At 42.2% G+C, this 19,480-nt stretch overlaps 1 protein-coding gene across 5 annotated transcripts in view; it reads right to left on the bottom strand.

Annotated features, from left to right (window-relative positions):
- rtkna (rhotekin a) overlaps nt 1-19,480 on the bottom strand; it is a 54,232-nt gene that overhangs the window by 3,736 nt on the left and 31,016 nt on the right. For 4 of the 5 annotated variants that reach the window (XM_086313973.1, XM_086313977.1, XM_086313975.1 and 1 more), the window contains exons 2-10: nt 7,811-8,072; nt 6,187-6,240; nt 3,752-3,869; nt 2,855-3,079; nt 2,591-2,685; nt 1,921-2,027; nt 1,594-1,728; nt 488-653; nt 249-353 (exon numbers count right to left, since the gene is read on the bottom strand). In XM_086313973.1, coding sequence (XP_086170099.1) covers nt 249-353; nt 488-653; nt 1,594-1,728; nt 1,921-2,027; nt 2,591-2,685; nt 2,855-3,079; nt 3,752-3,869; nt 6,187-6,240; nt 7,811-8,072 — 1,267 coding nt within the window. The remainder of the gene's footprint in view (nt 1-248; nt 354-487; nt 654-1,593; nt 1,729-1,920; nt 2,028-2,590; nt 2,686-2,854; nt 3,080-3,751; nt 3,870-6,186; nt 6,241-7,810; nt 8,073-19,480) is intronic. The other variant, XM_086313974.1, reaches the window with a different exon arrangement.

The raw sequence follows: 19,480 nt of genomic DNA, 5'->3' as shown, positions 1-19,480 counted from the left end.
AGAGAAACAGAAGACAAGTTAGTCAGCACGTCAGAGATAAGAACCCTTCTATTTAGAGCACAGAGAAGTGAAGCAGAGAGTGAGTTTGAGAAATCGGATAGGAAAACGTAATTGACAGCATCTTTGATGCACGTGCACTCAAGAAACAGAAATTCAACACAGCCACATGCAATGCAGGCACAGTGCTTTATTTTTCACATTAGGTTATAAGTGACCAAAAAACACCTTGACACAAGGAGAATTCTTACCCATTTCATGATACAAAGAGCCTTGTTTCGGTGTGATAGGAGCTGGTTTTCGCGGCGATGGAAGTTCAATTTTCATTAAGTCATCACAGCATTGTTTCCACTGGCCTGTACATTGGAGGCAAACGTCACCATCAACAAATCAAGCAGCAGATGGAGAATATACGGCACTATATGCTGTCCTTTAAAACATATGTTAAACGACCACATGTTGCGGGTTTAAATGACACATAAGGACCTACTCATATCGTAGAAATGTTGCCAAAAGGCTTCCATCCAGCGGTGTGTCTCCTCGCGGCTGTCTGTGGTCACAGTGTGCGTAACCTCCTCCCCTCCGTAATGGTTGCTGATGCAGATATTCTGAACTTTACTGAGAGGGTCTTTCTCTGATGCACGTATTCTGGTCTCCTGAAACACAGGAGTGGCAAAGAATACAATCATCTACCGCAAAAATGTCTACAACAGGGAACGAATGGAAGTACAGTGTGGTTCAATGAATAAGTCTCCACTGAAAATAAGCCTTCATTAATAAAGTCACCAATTAGTGCTCTTCCAAACCATTTCCCTCCAGCAATTATCCAACAAAAGGATTCTGACTCCCAATTCCCATAACTTGCTGTACTCTAAATATGGCTAGGTATGACTATGACCACTAGATGGCAGTGTTGTCCTGTTCACGCCTTTGCCATGCTGCGCTCCCTCTTTCTGTCTCCTCTAATGTGAGCCGCACAAAAGATTATACAGACCTGATCTGATTGACTTGGCTTTAGGTTATCAGCATGCTCAAGGTCAGAGGACACAAAAGACCGAGTGCGTCACTACAGAAAGATTGTGAAGCAGTCTAGGAATCGACTCTTAAAGACACAGGAAATGAGATGATTCAGAGCGTGACTGGCCAGCTGACTGATCTTTATTTGATGCAGGGAAAAATGATGGCAAGAGAGAATTATGACTTCCAATTGGATAGAGGGGTCTTCCTGTGTATACAAAGCTTTGAGCAGTAGAAATGTGCCTTTACAGGCCTGATGAACGTTTCTATAGTCACACCTCAAAAGGTAACAACCGCAGTTTGGTACTCATGAACTCAATGGAGCTCGATTCTGACAGCTCTAGGTGGCTTTTTAAAATAAACCTTGAGAACCGCTGCAAAGAAAAGAGCTAAATTTTCTCTTTAGGCTCAGAGTCTACCAGTGAGCTTGTTATTTAAACGTGTGGTAATCCACAAGCTTGTTTTCTTACCATCTATTCTGATGCCTAAGGTGTTACCAAAAATATGCAGCTACTGCTTCTCTAAGGCTGGATCGAGCTCAAAGAGATAATATACTGCCTTTCAGATTTCTTTGCTGACCTTGTTGATGCCAATAGTGAAAGCTGGCTCAACGTTAGCCTCCACATCTTCTTGCCGGTAGTAGCAGAAAAGGTTTGTTCCTTTGAGAACGGCGTGAACTTTTGTCCAACTCTGAGGGTCACCTCCACACTGCTGCTAGGTAAAGAAAAAATGGAAAAAAGGAGCAAAAAATACGAACACAAAGAGAGACGACAACATGAGATTGAGAGAACAGGAATGTGGTAGGGGAGAAAAAGAATAAAAAGTGTGGATATATGCCAAAAAATCTAGCACAACCCCTGGAGGAATAGTTTGCAGCAACGCACATTTGCAGGCTTGCCAGCTTACCTTAACTTTCAAGCACCCGCTCATCATCTGTTGGGTCATACAGTGAGGCTGAGCTGCGAGGCGGCAACACATACTACCATAGAGTGGCAGCCAGTACGAACACTCTTCTGCAGGGAGGGAATAGATGGATGGGGAAAAAATAAACACTTATAAATAAATAAAAATATTCCCATGCCATTAAAATTCCACACAGAAACATGCATCCACACACACAAACCGACACACACTGCATCCTCACGTCACACCGTCCCCCCTTTAGCACACACTGGGGTATAAAAGGATGGCAGCTGCAGGGAGTGTCATGCAGTTTGGCAGTGAAACTTTACAGCAGGCTGCAGGGCCAATGAATAAAACACTAGAGGCCTGTCTGTGTTAGGGTCTGGACCCTTGTTATCCAGCATCATTACAGCTTTACACAGCAGTCACCTCACTAGCGCAGCCTTTATTACTGTGACCTTGACAATGGCTGCCTGTCAGAGAAAGTGGGAGGACAGAGGAGGAAAAGAGGAGGAGGCATAGCTGCGCCATATGCTGGTGTAAAAGAAATGATCAGAATGCCGGGCGAAGAAGTGAGGCGGTGACGAGAAAGACGAAAAATAGACAGATGGCCGATTTGGCAGAGGAAGCAGAAAGATGGCGAGGACACAGATTGATGGTGGCTGCCACTCACCGTTGCCTGAAATGATGAGGTCATGCGTGCGAAAGCTGTCCTGGACGTGTGACAGTGACAGTGTGGTGTGGGCTAAGAGGTGGTACTTCGGGCCCCTGTCAACACACAAGAGTGAAGAGAAGAATTTAATTTGGTGTTTGAGTATGCATGTTTGCAGTGAGCGATGGTCTCAATAAATATCTGCTCTCTGAAATTACAAGTTATTTCCAATCCATTTTCTGTTTTTGTATAAAAACTATAGATATTATATGAAGCTAAACTTACGGTACAGAGGGAACTGGCAGCAGGAGAGGGGCTCCCCCTCCGTTGCTTACGGGACTACACGGTCCAGGCTCCATGGCTGCCCGGAGTTTCTTCCCAGCTGATCGACCCAGTGAAGAGCTCAGCTTGCTGGCCAGTTTCCTTGGTGTGCTGCCTGCAGAATAGTCATCCTCTGAGCAGCAGCTATACAACTCAACCCGTAGCTCGAAACCTGGGCTGGCTTCACTACTGCAAGAGAAAATGCTCATCATCACCATCTCTTTAAGGGTCATTTTAAAAGAGTAACTAAGTGCATCCACTCGAGTACAGTGCTTACTTTCACATACCTATGTGCTTCATGTGTGCTCTTTTATACCTCTCTTGTATAATATTTTGGGCAAAAATGTTGTACAGTATTCATGAGCCTGGTTCTGCTGGAGGTTTCTTCATGTTAAAAGGCAGTTTTTCCTTCCCACCATTGCCAAGTGCTTGCTCGTAGGGGGAGATCTGATTATTGGGGTTTTCTCTGTATTATTGTAGGGTCTTTAGGTCTCTAGGGTATTGTAGGATAATCCTACAATATGAAGCAACTGTTATTGTGATTTGACACTACATAAATAAAACTGAACTGGCAAAACGATTGTAGTTTGTACTGTATTGCACTTTCAGTTACTTGCCAACTAAATTTATTTGAATTCTAAATACCGAACATAAAATTGGCTTAACAATCAGGTGTTATAGATCGCCCTCTCATTGGTACTTACAGTGTATCAAACAGTGCATTTACTAATTGTTCAACTTTGGATGTACAACATTACAAAACCATGTTAATACAATATTAAACTACTGGTTTTACTACAGTCTTCTGTGATGGTCACAGATTATATGGCTGTTCGGTTATAGGACTGACAGGTGACTTACAATACGATAGTGTTGTCAAAGCAAATATCGGTGAGTGTCCGGTCTACTATCACCATGTCTGTATCAAAGATTTCTTCTCCCAGCTGCAACAGGCAGAACACCGCACATCGATGAAGCTCTACGAATGAAAATGTAGAAAGTCAGAAGAGAAGAAGAGGAAACACTTCTACATAACAGTGCATTTTTGAAACACTTCAGCAGCTTTCATTTACTTGCATCACTTTAAAAATCAGAGCCAAAATGGCAATGCAGCAAACATTAAACTGTTGGTTTCAGTTTAATGGTCAGCTGTGCTAAGAATTCATGGGAAATAGTGAACAGTATTTTGAAACTAAACTACAGGAATCTTTGTGTATGTGAAGATTATATTTTAGGGAAGGTTTCACTGTGATTATAGATAAACCCTGAAATCTTTGTGTCTAAGAAAACCATCATTTCCATAACACCAGTGAGAAATTATGAAAGAAACTACAACAGATGGAGCAGACAGAGTCGGGGCAGACAGGCCTAATCTCTTCTTCTCGAGCAGTTTGATTAGAAAGTTCCAGGAATCTACCCATAAAAATCAAAATTTGACCAATCTCCACTTAAAGGTCACCTTCTTGTACACTGATATACTGATTTCAGTGTTGCCGCTATTTTGAGACGGAACAGTTTGTTGTTTTGAATGATCGCCTAAGGTCAGCGAGACTAAACAGTAGTTTTCTGTAAGAAAAGAAGTGCCGAATTATTTCAAGAGTAGCACATGAGTGGGTTTTTTTTGTCAAATTCCTAAGGGCTGTGTCCATTGAGGCGTCTGAGCGATGTCCACGTTTCAAAAATAAAAGTGCCGCTCTTACACACTAGAGGAGATCCAGTGAGCACCGAAGAGGCACCAGTGCCTCTGGGAACAAAACGAGCTTACACGAAACAATTTAAAAATAGCAGCAGCACTGAAATTGGTCTAGAGGTGAGCAAGGACTTGACATTAAAGAAAAGATTGGAAAATTTGAATTTCCCAAGATTCCCAGAACCCTATGATCGCACCTTCACCCCACAACCTCATATTGGGGATAATCTTGTATTTCTTCCTCATAAAACACTTTATAACTGGCACTGGTAAGTTCTACTCGCGCTTCCATGTAAACGGCACATTGACACCTAATGTCCCACACTTCATTGCGCAATTACTATTCCAAGTATGAAATCAACACTCCTCACTAAAATCTGACTGGACAAATGAGAAAGGAACACACTTTGCCTCAGTTTATGTCTCTGTGTGCTTAATGACCTTGACTTACAGCCTCATTAAGCTTTGTTAAGAGACTACTACCTGTCTCAAGAGTTCATTTCCATGCACAGGTCACGCAGATTAATTCATTCGAGTTGCCAAGGGAGAGGCTGAGCACTGAGACTATTATAATGACGGTATGGAGGTTAACATACATTAAATTTATCTAGAGCAGGTGGGATAGAAAATGGCCAATATAAAAAAAATTCCATTGTTAGATTCTCAGCGCTCTATTGAATTTTATCACAAAGACAATTTAATACGAGCAGGTTCACAGGAATATTCCATAAGACAGAAAACTAGAGTGGATCCTTAAACGCACCACAGATTTTATTTGTTTTTGGCTTACAGCTCTCCCATCACTACTAAGAATGAAGCGTTTCATTGCCTTCGTGATTCTTTGTAATAGCCAGCAGGCAAAGCAATCCAGACAGGACAGTGGGTCAAGTTGTGCTTCCAGGAGTAAAGTAGAGAGATAAAGCTAAAAAAACAAAAAAGCTCCCAATGACTGTGAAGATCATTTCTAACAGCTGCAACTAAAGTCGTTTTTGCACATGCATTGCACCCCTGAATGTTTCTAGGCAATATTAAATGAATCAGTTGAATTGGAAATTAAACAGCCTTCACTGTGTGAACTCCCCCAGTAAGTAGTCTAGTAATTAATGTCTGATTGAGCCCATGTGAGAACTGGGTAGATCACTGACTAGAGAAATCACAGTGAGTGAGTGTGTGGTCCATACCCAACCCACTGAGTAAAGCAGCAAATAGCATATTTCTAGTGCTGAGAATTCATCTGACACAGAGCCTCCTGTTGTGTGCTGGATGTGAGAAAGGGCAACTTTGTACAGATGGATTTTTGCCACACTGTCTGGAGTCTGGGGTGTAAAAATGGGTACAGAGCAGAGAAAATGTCACACCGCAATCCGTCCATGTAAGCGTTTTCACCCGGAAGCGAGAAATAAAAGGTCATTTTCATTCTAGAGTCTCAATGAATCTCACACCTCCCCGCCCCATTATTTCAAGGATTTCAGATACAACCGCGGAAGCAACCGAGGGCTACTTTCCACAGAAGCTGATTATTAATAAATACTGGAAGTATAAATCATTCATAAGTCATCAATGACTTTCTTCACACACACACACACACACACACACGACTTCTCACCTCCTTTGTTCTTGAAGTACTCCGTGTCTTTCCACATGAGAGGGATCCGAAGATCTGTAAAGACAACAGGCTGAAGATTAGACAACAGAGGACCAATTGTGCCTTTCTTTATAGTCATGTGAAAAAGAAAGCTTTCACAGGACCCTCAATAGTCCCGTGAAAAATAAAGTATAGCCTTACTGCTGTCATAGGAATTAGGAGGATAAGTAGCAGTCAGGTGCTACTAATCAAATGCACTTGATTAGTTAACCATCAGCAAGTGTAGATGCCTCTATGAAAACATAAGTTTAGACAGTTTGCAGGTCTGGAGCCTTCAGGTGTGTGCTAACACACAACCACTGTCTTCCCAGGACTGCACGTCCCAGCAAATTCACCCCAAGGTCAGAGTATGCAATGATGACAGAAACTGGAAAATACCTAAGAGCTGCATCTCAGACTCTACAGGCCACAGTTAACATCTTAAATGTCAAAGTTCATAACCTTAAAATTTGAGAAAGACTGAACAGGTATAGCTCATTTGGAAGTGTTGTCAGGAGAAAAACACATAGCTGTATAACACAGAATAGGATTGCTAAAAGTGATTCCACAAGCTACTGAATCATGGGAGTTTCTTTGCCACATGACTGTAAATATCCTGCAATAACAACGGATGCTCATATTAACCAAGTCGCAAACAAGGCACCAATCACTAGTGCAAACTTCAGGTTGCACTAAGCGCTCAGCTTCAGACAAGTTTTTGGGTCTAAATGAATTAAAAGAAAGAGGATGTCGCTAATGCGGTCATCTCACAGCTCCAAACGTGCACAGAAAGTTCGCCTGCTGTTCAAATCTTCAATTTATGAGGGACTGCCAGTTGGAATAATGTGGAATTTTATGGCAGGGAGCCTTAAAGCGACAGGAGCTAAAATAACTTGTTCCAGACAGAACTGAACTGATGAACCGAGGGGCTGCATGAAGACCCGGTTTACTGGGAATAATGCAATTTATTGTCACAGAGTTTAAGAGTAAAAATATGGAGGATTTTTATTCTTAAGAATCTCAATAAGCTTCTTTTGGCTGCTCCCTTATTCACAAAGCGTCACCATAGCAGGTAGCACCGCATGCTTAATTTGGCAGATTTTTACCCTTCCTGATGCAACTGCAAAGGCATTTGTGCCACATCCCGTGACCGAACCACGGATCATTCGCTTGCTGGGTGAATGTGTAAATCATTACAATAATGCTTTTCAAAATGTCTTTGTTTACTTACATTGCATTCTACAAGTAGACAAGATGACAGTAAAATTTGATCTGACTGTCTTGATCTCCAGAGTGAGCTTTCATCAATGTGGTGGACAGCAGCAAGTCAGAAAGTACAAAGTAATTTAAAAATGAAACATCTGCTATTAAAGGCTGATGAGAGCAGCTCAGCATTAAATTACAGTAATAAGAGGAAGCTTAAATGTGATCCATTTCCTCCTTTTACTGCTGGTCACAGTCTCTTGGCAACAACAGTGCCACATTTAAATGATTAAATAACTTTAAAAGCTTTCTCAAAATCTTCCAAAATGCTGGGAAAATTTCCGCCCTGAATCTTCTCCTATCACTTTTCTCTCAGAAATAAACGCTTTTGTCTATTTCTCACCTGAGATGGCGACTTTTCCTTTACATGGGAGCCTGTCGCCCATCGGCCCTGCATCTGATGATCTGCGTGTGACTTTCTGCATGACCTGAGCCTCCTTCATCCTCTGCAGTTCTGACATGTAGGCCATGATACGGGTGCTGCATGTCTGTAGACTCTTTGCCGCTTCCAAAGCCTGGTCTTTTTGGGAGCAGGCAGCCAGCAGCTTGCAGGCTCCATCACGCATTCGGATCTCATGATCAATCTTCTTCTGAATGTCGCTGTCCTGCAAAGACGAGAGCGGGACAACAGGCATTTATGAGTAATGAAGACCCATTTGAAAGTGAGGTACACAATAGATTCACTTCTCACTGATAAGACATTTTAAAAAATGATGTTTTGGGAGAAATAAAGGCACAAAAAGGGTTAGAAATGACAACTTCAAGCAAAGAGTCTGTTTGCATTAGTTTGTGTATGTGTGTGCATGGCCTTTAGCCCTCTTAACAATGAGCCCACACCCCTGCTGAGCAGACACGTCCATGTTGAATCATTTAGTGCAAAGTCACTTGGCATACACTCACACAGACGGAGCGGTAACTCTCAAGTTGGGAGATAAAGAATGAAGCCGTCAAATGCTGAAAGTCTGTGTCCCGAAGATACCCCCAGATACTCAAATGTGCACATGCGTACTTTGCAATTTTAAACTGATTTCAAACATTTCCTAAAGAAAAAACAGCACTGCGCTATCAAACTAAATCTAGCCAATGTGCTTTAAGAAACCTGTCACATGGGTGTAGTAAAAAAACGAAAACAAAATAAACCCCCAAACTTTAACTTTGCTCAGAAATGAAAACACAATGTAGATATACAGTACTCACAAGTATTCACAAACACAAAAATAAACGCAGGATTCAAACGAAGCTCAAGGAAAAGAAAAGTTTGACTAAGCTTAAGGGTTCATGCTAATCCACCCGGCCTGCAAAAGCATTTGTGTAAATTCCAGTTAAGAAGTATAGAACAGTAAGGTTATCTTTAAACTGAAAACAATCTGTTATTATCATTATTATTATTATTATTTTTATTGTTGAGCAGATGGTGTTCAACCTCTCCCTGACTGCTGAAGCACGTGTGTGAGAGCGTGTCTGCTCGCCATCTCCGGCGATACATTAACAAGAATCCGCTGTCCTCAAATATAACCTCTACTGCTCCGAGCGCTCTCTGCCTGATAAATGCCTCGTCCTTTCTCTGCTACTCCAATATTACTCATTTATCTTCTCTCTCTGTCTGATTCCTATGAATTTTTTATTCTTTTCATTTAAGCTTTTATAATTCACCTCCTCTTAGACCCCATCCGTTCCACTCCACCGTCCTCAATCGGCTTTTCTTTCTTGTCCTCCACATGCTCTTTCTCCTTTCTACCTGGCTCTCTCTCTCTCTTTCTCTCTTTAAGAATAAGTCACTTTTGTTCAGCAGAGAGCCAGCAGGAGGGGAATGAATTTGATTTCAATGGGAAAGTTTACATTTGGACGCAGATTCTCGCTGGACTGCACTACAACCTGAGGTTTTGTGTGATTAACCGCTGCACTGAAAGAAATGCTTCTTAGGATATGACCACATTGTTTCTGCATGGTGGTGAAAGCTATACTAGAAATTATAAATCATACATGAATTAAATAACTCCTTGCCTAGAAGAAACCACCAAAAACACTGTCTGTCATAAGCGCTCCAGCAGTACTTTCTCCTTACTTACTACAGTAACAGGATATCACATTAAAAAGGGATGAATGTGAGATTTCTCCACAGAAACACTCTAACAGAAGAACTATCAGGCACAGCAGTGAGATAATGATCACTCTAGAGTCATGCACAATCTACACTGCAGCTGTTAAACACAACGTGGCTAAACAAATAGCCTCCATCATTAAATGAACGCTTTTACTGCCCCAAAAACAATTACAGCACTCTTGAAAAATCAAGGTGATCAAATTATAACAACAGTATAAACATAACAGTTATCAACTGCATGACTATGAGGTACAAGAGGAAATTTTAATTTTCAAGGTCAAGCACTGTTTCATGAGCATTTACTTTGCAGCGGTTTAGGCAATAACGGCTGCGTGTTGAGTTATTTAGAGGGGACAGCAAATTTACACTGTTATACAAGCTGTACACTGACTACTTTACATATCTTCAGTGTTGTCCCATGAAGAGATATAACAAAATATTAACATTGAAAATTGATTGAAAATAAACAAATAGCTGAAGGAACTATTGCCCAGGACCACTTTAAAAAGGGAGTGGCTCAAGACATTTGCACAATACTATACTTGGCATTAAAATGCATGTGAAAAACAAAAGAATTTGCAGTAAACTTTCCATGATACCAAGTGTTCTTGATGCTTGAGATGCCTAATGTAGACATTTCACTTATTTATCATAGGTTACAGGTTATATGTGAATGCAGGCAATGAGTAAGTTAGTGATAAAATTACTGCATCTTTTTTATGTTATATGGGTAAAGCAAAAAAAAGGAAAAAAGAAATTTGGAGTGACTCTTAAAGAGTGAAAGGCCAGTGTCCTTGTTAGCAGTAATGCCACAAACCACACATGCAGCACTAGACGTAAGCTTGCCTGGACAGCTCTCAAGAATGCATACACTCCCATAAAGACACACAGGGGTTCAGTTCTGTACATGGATAGGGAGCAAAGAAATTGTCCATGTCGGTGCAGTAGGTCTTAGAGTGACCTGCTGGGAGGAAGTCCTGTATTTATAGCTGCTAATTTAACAGGCTTTTCCTTCTGGGGATCTCAGAATAGAATTCAAGCAGCCTAGATCCACGTCTAATCCAGAAGTCTGGCTCTACGTCAGGCCAGTAGGGTACAAAAAAACAGACTGAGTTCAACACTTAACAACACAGGCATACACACATGCCATAACGAATCGACATTTTCTTTTCATGATCTTTCATAAATACTCAGAGGCGTGGACAAACACAACCTCGTAAGCTCACATGCGCTGTGTGTTCAGAGCGGCAGGTGTTAGACCAGTGGGCATTTCTGACTGCCTGTGATGATGGCAGGACGGACAGAAGAAAGAACGAAGATGAAGGAAGGGTGGTTAGGCGACAGGGATGCAGGGCATGCTGAGCATCAAGCAAAGACACAGACGGGAAGCGGAGCCGTCAGAGGAAACAGGGAGAATCTTGAGGAAAACAGCAGAAAAGAGGAACAGAGACAAAAGGAGGAGATATGTGTTGACAGGGTGAAAGGTGTGGGTGGAGGACGAGAGGAGAGGAAACTTTGAAGGGGAACTGCAAGAATTGAGAAAAGTAACAAAAAATGTGATTATATTTTTAAAAGGTTAGGTACAAAGGATCCCGGTGAGGAAGATGATGAAAAACTGAAGGGTTGATGGAAAACAAAAGTGGCAGCTAAAGAGACAAAGATTTGGCAAGAGGAAAAAGGTGCTTGTTTATATAACAACTCTGCTGTAGATGTAATTAAGCAGAAAGCTCTGTGAATGAGCAGGGGTGAAGAGGGAAAAAAGAACAAACATGAATGAAGACATGAGAGTCTTTTCAAAGTTTAATGGTTAAAGGAAGAAAATCGCATAATTAAGAGGTTGGCCATTTAGATGTTGTAAAGGTATGTGTAGCAACAATGTTAGAAGCTCTGTGAGGTTTAGTGGTGCTCGGGGCTAAATGCTACCAGCATGCCAACCCTAAGAAAGCATAAAGTTTGCTGTGTAATGCATCTCAGTTTAAGACGCTCATATTTGCTGATGTGCGGAGAGGAAAAGACAAAGAGCCTGATGCAAAGCAAAGCTGAAACAGATGGGAAATCATTTAGTGTTGTAGCATTTAGTCAACCTGAGTACATAAATAGGAATTTTTACTTGTTATATACCAGACAAAACATCAAGGGAATCACCAGAGTGATTAAAAATTACCCCAAGGGAGACATAAATATGCGCACCAGAATTATGTATCCAGCCACACAAAGCTGCTGGCTCTAGTGGGTGACACATTTTTCTCAAAACCACAGAAATCAATCTGATTGCGGTATTAGAGGAAAACACTCCATGTTCAAAACAACAGGATTCATCATGAATGTGCTAATCTGTCCTCCAGATGATAAGACATTTAATAAAGGTAAGAGTAAAGTGTGACCTGCTGCTAGCCCTTTGTAGATAGATTTGGTTATCAGTGATGTTTACAGGGTTCATCAAATCATCTGTGGAAAATTTCATGGCCGTCCTTCCTGTCTAAATATTTCATTTAAACCACAAATTGTTTTTCCTCACATTGTAACTCTGCTGGGTTGCAGATAATTGTTCGATAATGGAACTATTTAAAAGTGTCATTATGGCACACACAGTATATGCATAATGCTAATGTAACCTTTCAGAAGGTAATTTGATGCCTCACTGGCTACCAGATGGTCACTTTCTGTCACCTCTCTGTCCCCGTCTGGCTGTGTTGATCCTCACTTGCGTGTCTGTGGGTGTGATCACAGAGACACCAACATGCACACCTACACAAACAAGCAAAGACACACGCGCTGCTCCGGGATTTGACGCCCCTGCAGATGGTGTGTAATGGTTTGTTTACGATGTGCTGTTCTGCGTGAATAGCCTTTCCTGTTCAGATCGCTGACCCTTGACCTCTAACCTCTATCTCTACACAGGCCAGACGGTCGTAGTTAAAGCGTGGGATTAGACCTAGGGGTTAGGGTTATTACATAATAATTCAAACAACCTGTGGGTGAAAGTCACGCAGGGCAGGATGAACAGTTAATACTAGGTCGGGAAGAATTTTCACAGGTAACAGCATGAATCCCTCTGCTTAATTATGCTAAAACGCTATGCACATATATTGAGCATATCTAACTGTCAGTGTGTTAGAGCGCTAATGCTAATATTCAGTGACCGCTCTGCCCACGTGCAGACTCACAGAGCTGCCAGCGTGGCTGTAATGTGGACCCTGTAGTCTTGTTAGATTACTGCATCCCTAGCATGTTCACAGTGAAGCGTGGGATGTCTGAAACATGTAGTATATACCACAGAAATCAACGAGGATACCAGCAGTAAATATTGTCCTCCTGCTCGCCTCACCCTGTAAGGGGATAAGAGTACACAAAGGCGATTGTGTAAACTGGGATGGAACGAGTATCCTTCACCAGTACAAAGAATGATTTCTCTTAAGACCACTGAACCATACCACCTTTTCTTTCTTTGCTGACTCTTAACTCTTTGTGAACGAACACCACAGCTGACTGGAAAAAGAAAAAAAGGTTAGCAGAAAAGGGAAAGAGGCAGATTTAAAAGAGGTGGTGATGATAACTGTGAACAATAGCATCAGCAGGACTGAAACACACACACAAACAGGGAAATGGTATTGTGCAGGCACTCACAAAAACACCCACAATCTGTCAATCTTTATGGCCACAGACTTTCATACTGACACAAATGTGCTCTGGATTTATTACACACACACACACACACACACACATCCACACAAAACCCAGGCTAGCAAATTCCTGACCACTCCCATACGTTGGGACTTTACTGACCAAACTGCTGGCTTTCAATTAGCCAGCCACAACTATGTGCCTCGCCTTCCTCTCCACCCTCTTCCGCTACTTTCCCTCTTGCTTACCCTCTTCCTCTCCCACACCCAGAGCATGGCTGTAAGCTATGCTAAGGCTGGAGACAGCTGACAGGGTTAAAAAAAAGAAGAAGAAAAAAGTAAGAGATGAATGAAGAGAAGTAAAAAAAAAAAAATCAATAGCAAATCAGTTGAGAGAATGAAAACTCAGAAGGAAGATACAGACATAGGGAGAAAGGAGTTTAAAAAATTGAGGAAGCAGAATGGCTAGACTGTGGATAAATGCATAAAAGGAAGTGTGTTGGGATGTTAGGGAACCAGAAGGCAGTAATAGCAGACTCCACTGTTATATTTGTGTACAGACAAATACCAGTGCACATGAAAAATGCATCCCATGCACATATGTATGACTGTTTACATAACATGTAGACTGGAGTAAGATTAGGAGCAGACAGGAAAAAAACCCTCCAAAAAACAATCCCAAAACCAAACCTAAACCACTGAAAAACAATGACTGCATTCATCAGACAGTCTTTCAGAGCCCAGCTGGTGCAGGGAAGCCAGAGCACAACAACACTGAAGGGAACTGGTTTGGCACTGGTCGTGAAAGATAGAGAAGCAGAAATGGGTGGAGTGTATGCTGCTTTTATGACAGTGAAGCTGGCTACAAAGCAGTCCAAGCCTGTTCCATTGGCAGGACGCACTTAACACTTACTCATTCCCTGGGCGCTCACTTGAGGCAAAATGCGCCAGTGTATGCAGGTCTAGGTGCCAACATGCTGATGTCATCACAGAGGTGATTTGTTATGGGGTTGCTCTTATAGCTTAATCACCACGAACTCCCTCTCTTCCCAAAAGCTTATGCATCCAATTATTTGCCAAACAGCAGAGACCGTTTCATCTCTGCTCGCACGCAAAACTACATGCGTATCTGCGTGAGCACTGCGTCTGTGTGTGAGACCGTGTCCAAGTGACTTTGCAGCCAGCTGTTCTCACACAAAGGCAGTATGTTATACTGCAGCTGGGTCCCTGCGCAGACTGGGTGGAGCCAGAGAAGAAAGTGCTAAAGAAAGAAATGATATGCATACGCCTGTGTCCTAAATCACGTTTTAAGCTGCAGGCATATGCCTGCTTTGTATGCAAAGAACCAAATGCAGGCGCATCAGTGTGTATTTGTTCTATCGGTGCATTCTGTACTTGCAAGTGTACTTGTTTTTTTGGCAACCTGCCCTAAGGAGAACAACGTTGGAGTGAATTTTGGGCTATAAAACAAATTTGTTTGGAAGTTCAAGAGAGTGCAGGGAGCTCAGAGTCTGCCAAGCAGTGATCATTCAGCAATTTATAGAGACTCTAGAGGTCGACTGCTCTTACATGGCTGTGCACACTAAACCCGGGATTGCATTATTTAAAAGTCAGCATATAGGTGGTGATAACAGCTGGATATATATGTGCACCTGCATGTCGGACAGTGTATCTACAGCATGCGTGTGTGTGTGGTCTCCCAGCATGTAAGTAACAGGCCTGCACAGTATAGATTTGTGAAAAACCTCACACAGTTTCCAGACCAGACTCGTAAATAACCGCGGGCTGGAAAAACAGATATACATTCATCACGCGGGGTACTTTGTTATGAATATCGGCAACACAAGAACACTAATAACAGCAGCACCCCCTCCTGCTTCTCTTCTATTTCACTTCGTCAGGACCAGAGGGAACAAAGTGGGGCGCATTCAAAACACGAAATAATGCCATGTCCCGACACAAATGAGCAGATTGTAAATCCGTTTAGATTCATAAGCCCAAATCTAAAAGCAGTGCTACAAAAACATTCCGAAAAAACTTCTGTTGTTAGGGTAATAATCATATTCTTGGGTAGTGCTTCAATAAAATGAAGAAAACACAATCTGCATGTTTAGAATTAGGAGAATTAGGGGACAGACCAAGAAGCCTTCTTTCCGATCAAACAGTCACAGAGGAACCCTAATGATAGTAATTGGCTGACTGAACTGTCTGGCAGCTGCAGGAAGCAGTTAACAAATTACAAAAAAGCACACACACTCAGCAAAAATTGTAACTGCATCAGGGACACCTTATCAACACAGCAAGTGTTGTGCACTGCATGTTGAAACAGCCACTGACTATTAAGTTGACACATTATTATTAACCGAGCTGGCTTTTCCTGTAAACCAAAGACCCGGGCAGAGAATGAGAAAAAAAGGGGTTGGAAAGAGGAATTGGTTTGACGCAGGTCTTTTTAAGCAAATGATCAAAGACCACTCTGGTGTCTTTCAACGAGAGGCCTCTGCCAGTACATATCGAAGTGGGGTGAAACAGGAAAAGGGATTTAATCCCTTTAACAGACCCACATGAGGCAAAAGAAAAAAAAAAAGAACGACGTGACATTTTAATCCGCACCGTGCAGGAATTTTTCACGTGTTTTCAGAGCCTGTTCGTTTCCCATCACCTGAAGTTGAGGTTTGAAGAGAAGCGTTAGTCTGTGAACGGAAGTTGGCTGTGTTACTTAGCGCTCAAGCTAATATATGGCTGTGAAGGGCCTGAGCGAGGAAGGTGACACAACACTTTCCCTTGAAAAACATTCATCTGAATCTCCTAAGAACTTTGGCGTGTGCGTGCACATTTGTTATGCTGACTGATGGCTCTCAGAATGACACATTACCTCACACCCTGGATGGGTGTGAGAAAAGGAGGAGGACGCAAGGACAGGACCTAGATGTGATGTTCACATTTTCAGGTTGACAGGCTAAAATATTTGCCCTCTTTTTTCACGTGTGCTTTGTCTGGTCAACAGTATTACATGATTTACTTGAATCGGGTGTTTCGTTTTTTCAACCTTTCTACGACGCCCTTCAGTCTGTCATGAGATGGAAATATTGTATGGCTGTAATGTTTATGAGGTCACAGGATGGAGTATTCATCTGGGGGTGGGTGGGGGTCACTGGGACAAATGGCAAATGAGGAGCAGCTTAAAGGCACAAAGGGAGAGTTTAGAAGGCCAAGAGGTCACAGTAGCAGGTTACTGAAAGAGAGAGGCACCTCCTGCTGGGTCCCATACCATTAAGCTTCTTTTCATCCTCAGCGTGGGTGAGGGGTGACTAGTTATCTCACTATTAGAAACCAATCAAAACACTCGAAGTGAATTGTGAAGCTCTCATTAGCTGACTTTTGCAAATCCCTCGAGTTTCAACAGCCTTGCACATTTTTGGAGATACACACTCAGTAATCCAGAGCTTTCCTTCTCTGAATCAGGACGAGGAAATCTGGGCTAATTAGCTCAGCTGGCCTAACTAGCATTTAAGCCTGACAAACACTCCCCCCTGTTGTCTTGCGCTCTCTTTCCTGTACAGCAGACACGCACGGGGTGATTCAGTTGAGTTTTATGCATGCGGGGCCAAGACCATACTAATGTGGGTAAATCTGAAAAGTGAATGCTTCTAGCCCTCTACTTATTTAGACTATATGCCTGCATGTGTATATAACCTCATGCGCCTGGCCCATGTGAGATCCGGTGTAGGGGAGGTGATACTTTTTATTCGCCACGTAGGTTTTATAAACTAGAAAGATAAAGAAGAAGACGTGCTAACAAGGCAGAACAAATGTGTCCTCCCGTATTTGTGTATGTGTGTCCGTGAACCACTATCGATGAGCAAGAGCTCTGAAATGAGTTCATTATAATATTCATGAAGCTGCTGGATTACTGAGCTGACTTAGAGAAGAACTAGATATCACTACACTGACCCTGGCTCTTTGCCCTGAGGGTGAAATGACCAAAAAAAGGGGACAGATGAGGCTGGAAGCTGTGTGTGCATTTGTCAGTGTGCAGGGGCTGACTCTAGCTTTTAAGATGATAAAAAGAGGCACTATGATCTACCTGCCTTTACTATCTACTGTAATATATAAATAAATAGGTTATGTTATGAGGTATCCTTAATTAACAGCATTCTGAAAGAGCCACACTCCAAGATCCAAACGCTAAGGGAGGTATCACAGATAGTAAAAGCAGTATTTGTTTCAGTGGCTTGATTAATGAAAGTCATATCAATGTCATGTGTCATGGGAAACACATGTAAAGTGAGAGCCACTTACAGTCCACGAGCCTGCCTGTGCGCCACTTTACAGCACTTACAGTCTGCTCTGGTTTCTAATGGTCCACATTAACCCTTGGAGTCTCCCTGTGCATGTGTGCACACAAATGTGTGTCAGTTTAGTGACAGACAGTGAGAAAATGAGTCGGGAAGGCAAGAAGGCGGATAAGGGCAACTGAGATTGAAAAGCGAAAAGAACAAGAGCACGAGGAGCATAATTAATCGCGGCAAATGCGCGCGTGTCCACGTGCGCTTCTTATCTCTGCCGTACAGAACATCTTCAACAGACTAGTGGTGTGGCGAGGTGTTCGTATTTACATCCATACACACGAAAGTAGTGAAAAAACTCAGTCATTTACTCAACCATTTATCTTCAAAGAGAGAATCCACAAGGAGACAGACAATTCGACAATTTATTTAACTTGAACAGAACATTGTACGGCCTTTTTCTGCTGACATGTAAATCTACTGGAAGTAAACGCACGCTGAAACGCACACACACAAGTCGGGCTGGACTGTGTTTCCCAGGCTCCTACATTAGTGCTCACGTTGAATCCCATTTGTCCTCACATCCTGTCAGCAGGCATTTATCTGGAAAGGTTAGGTGCACTATTCTCAATGTGCACAGACAATTCAGAAACATTTTAGCTCACTTGAAACTGATAATAATGATGCTTTTCCAGTCTTATTGACATCACAGAGTGCATGCTGCTGCAAGGTACAGTCACACATTCTTATACACACATGATGAGCCGGTGATCAGACCACTACTCAGAGGACAACCTGCTCTACATCATGAGCCACAGCTGCCAGAAAAAGAGGACGTGGCCACGCTCACTGCTTAAAGACCTTTGATAAAATACCAGACAGCCACTTGTGCTGGTATTCATCCAAGTTAAAGAAGAAGTGATGGAAGTTCCTTAGTAACCACTGCAATTGGTTTCAACTGTAAATTGCTCACAGATCTCCATCTGAGAAAGGTTTCCTGTCTTGTTTAGAGTAAAATATGGTTTTAAACACTGAAACGTAAACATTAACTTGATAATTCAAACTTAGGGAACATAGTTGGCTATTGGCCCAGTATATCTAAAAATATCAGAACTGGTTAAGCTGTAAAAAGACAGAGGTCACGGGTCACTCACTGCTCAAGGCTAAAGTATTTATGGAGGCTCTACTCCAGTCCACAGAAACCCTCGTACAGAGAGACAAATACATGCATTTAAATACATTACACAGCTGATAGTAGCAGGACATTTCAAAATTAGTAAGCATGTGTGCCCATCCTTTTTCCATATTACTTGCTGAGCAAAATCCAATATTTTCTATCCTCTGTCACACGTGTGAGGCACACAGACACAACATGTCTGCAAGATTTCATTGTAGCTCGCAATATCTTGTGAGCGGCACGATGTATGGGGAGAATGTGTTTACTTTTTGTGAGCGAGGGAGTCTAAATCTTTCATATTATTATTACTATCGATTCTATACAGCCGTGCTAGCATTTCATCAGAGGCTCATGGGAACGGGATGAAAGATGGATTATCCATCGCATGTGATCTCCACATATCTATTGTGTATGCTTGTGCTCATTTTGCAGCCCCATCAGCACCACAAGAGCAATTCCTCTGAGCAAACATAACCAAAGAGTTGACTGACTGCGTAGATGCAGAGAAAAAAGAAGACAAACAAACCTGATAAGACAAGCTCGTCCTCTCCCATGAATCATCAAGCTCTCGTTCTCAACTTAGTTATGTGACCTCTGTGTACATGTATCTGTGAGCATCACCATTTCGCAATGAGGCTCCGTACACAGTAAGCTGCCATTTTGCACCTTCAGGTACATAATTTATACCTGGTTATGGTATGTCATTAGCGAGCTATAATGGTGAAAGCAAACAGCTGCTCTACTGAAAACATGCTGCCTCTGCATAAAAGACAGACAGGCTGTGTTTGCTCAGAATATCAAGCTTCTCTCAGATTCTAAG

Source organism: Aulonocara sp. 'chitande type north' Nkhata Bay, linkage group LG12 (assembly GCF_057382095.1).
Source record: "Aulonocara sp. 'chitande type north' Nkhata Bay isolate Kocher_YH1m ecotype deep benthic linkage group LG12, A_spYH_male_GT1.1, whole genome shotgun sequence".
NCBI lineage: Eukaryota > Metazoa > Chordata > Actinopteri > Cichliformes > Cichlidae > Aulonocara > Aulonocara sp. 'chitande type north' Nkhata Bay.
The sequence above is the reverse complement of the archived record's forward strand: the minus strand, read 5'-3'. Positions and strand labels throughout refer to the sequence as shown.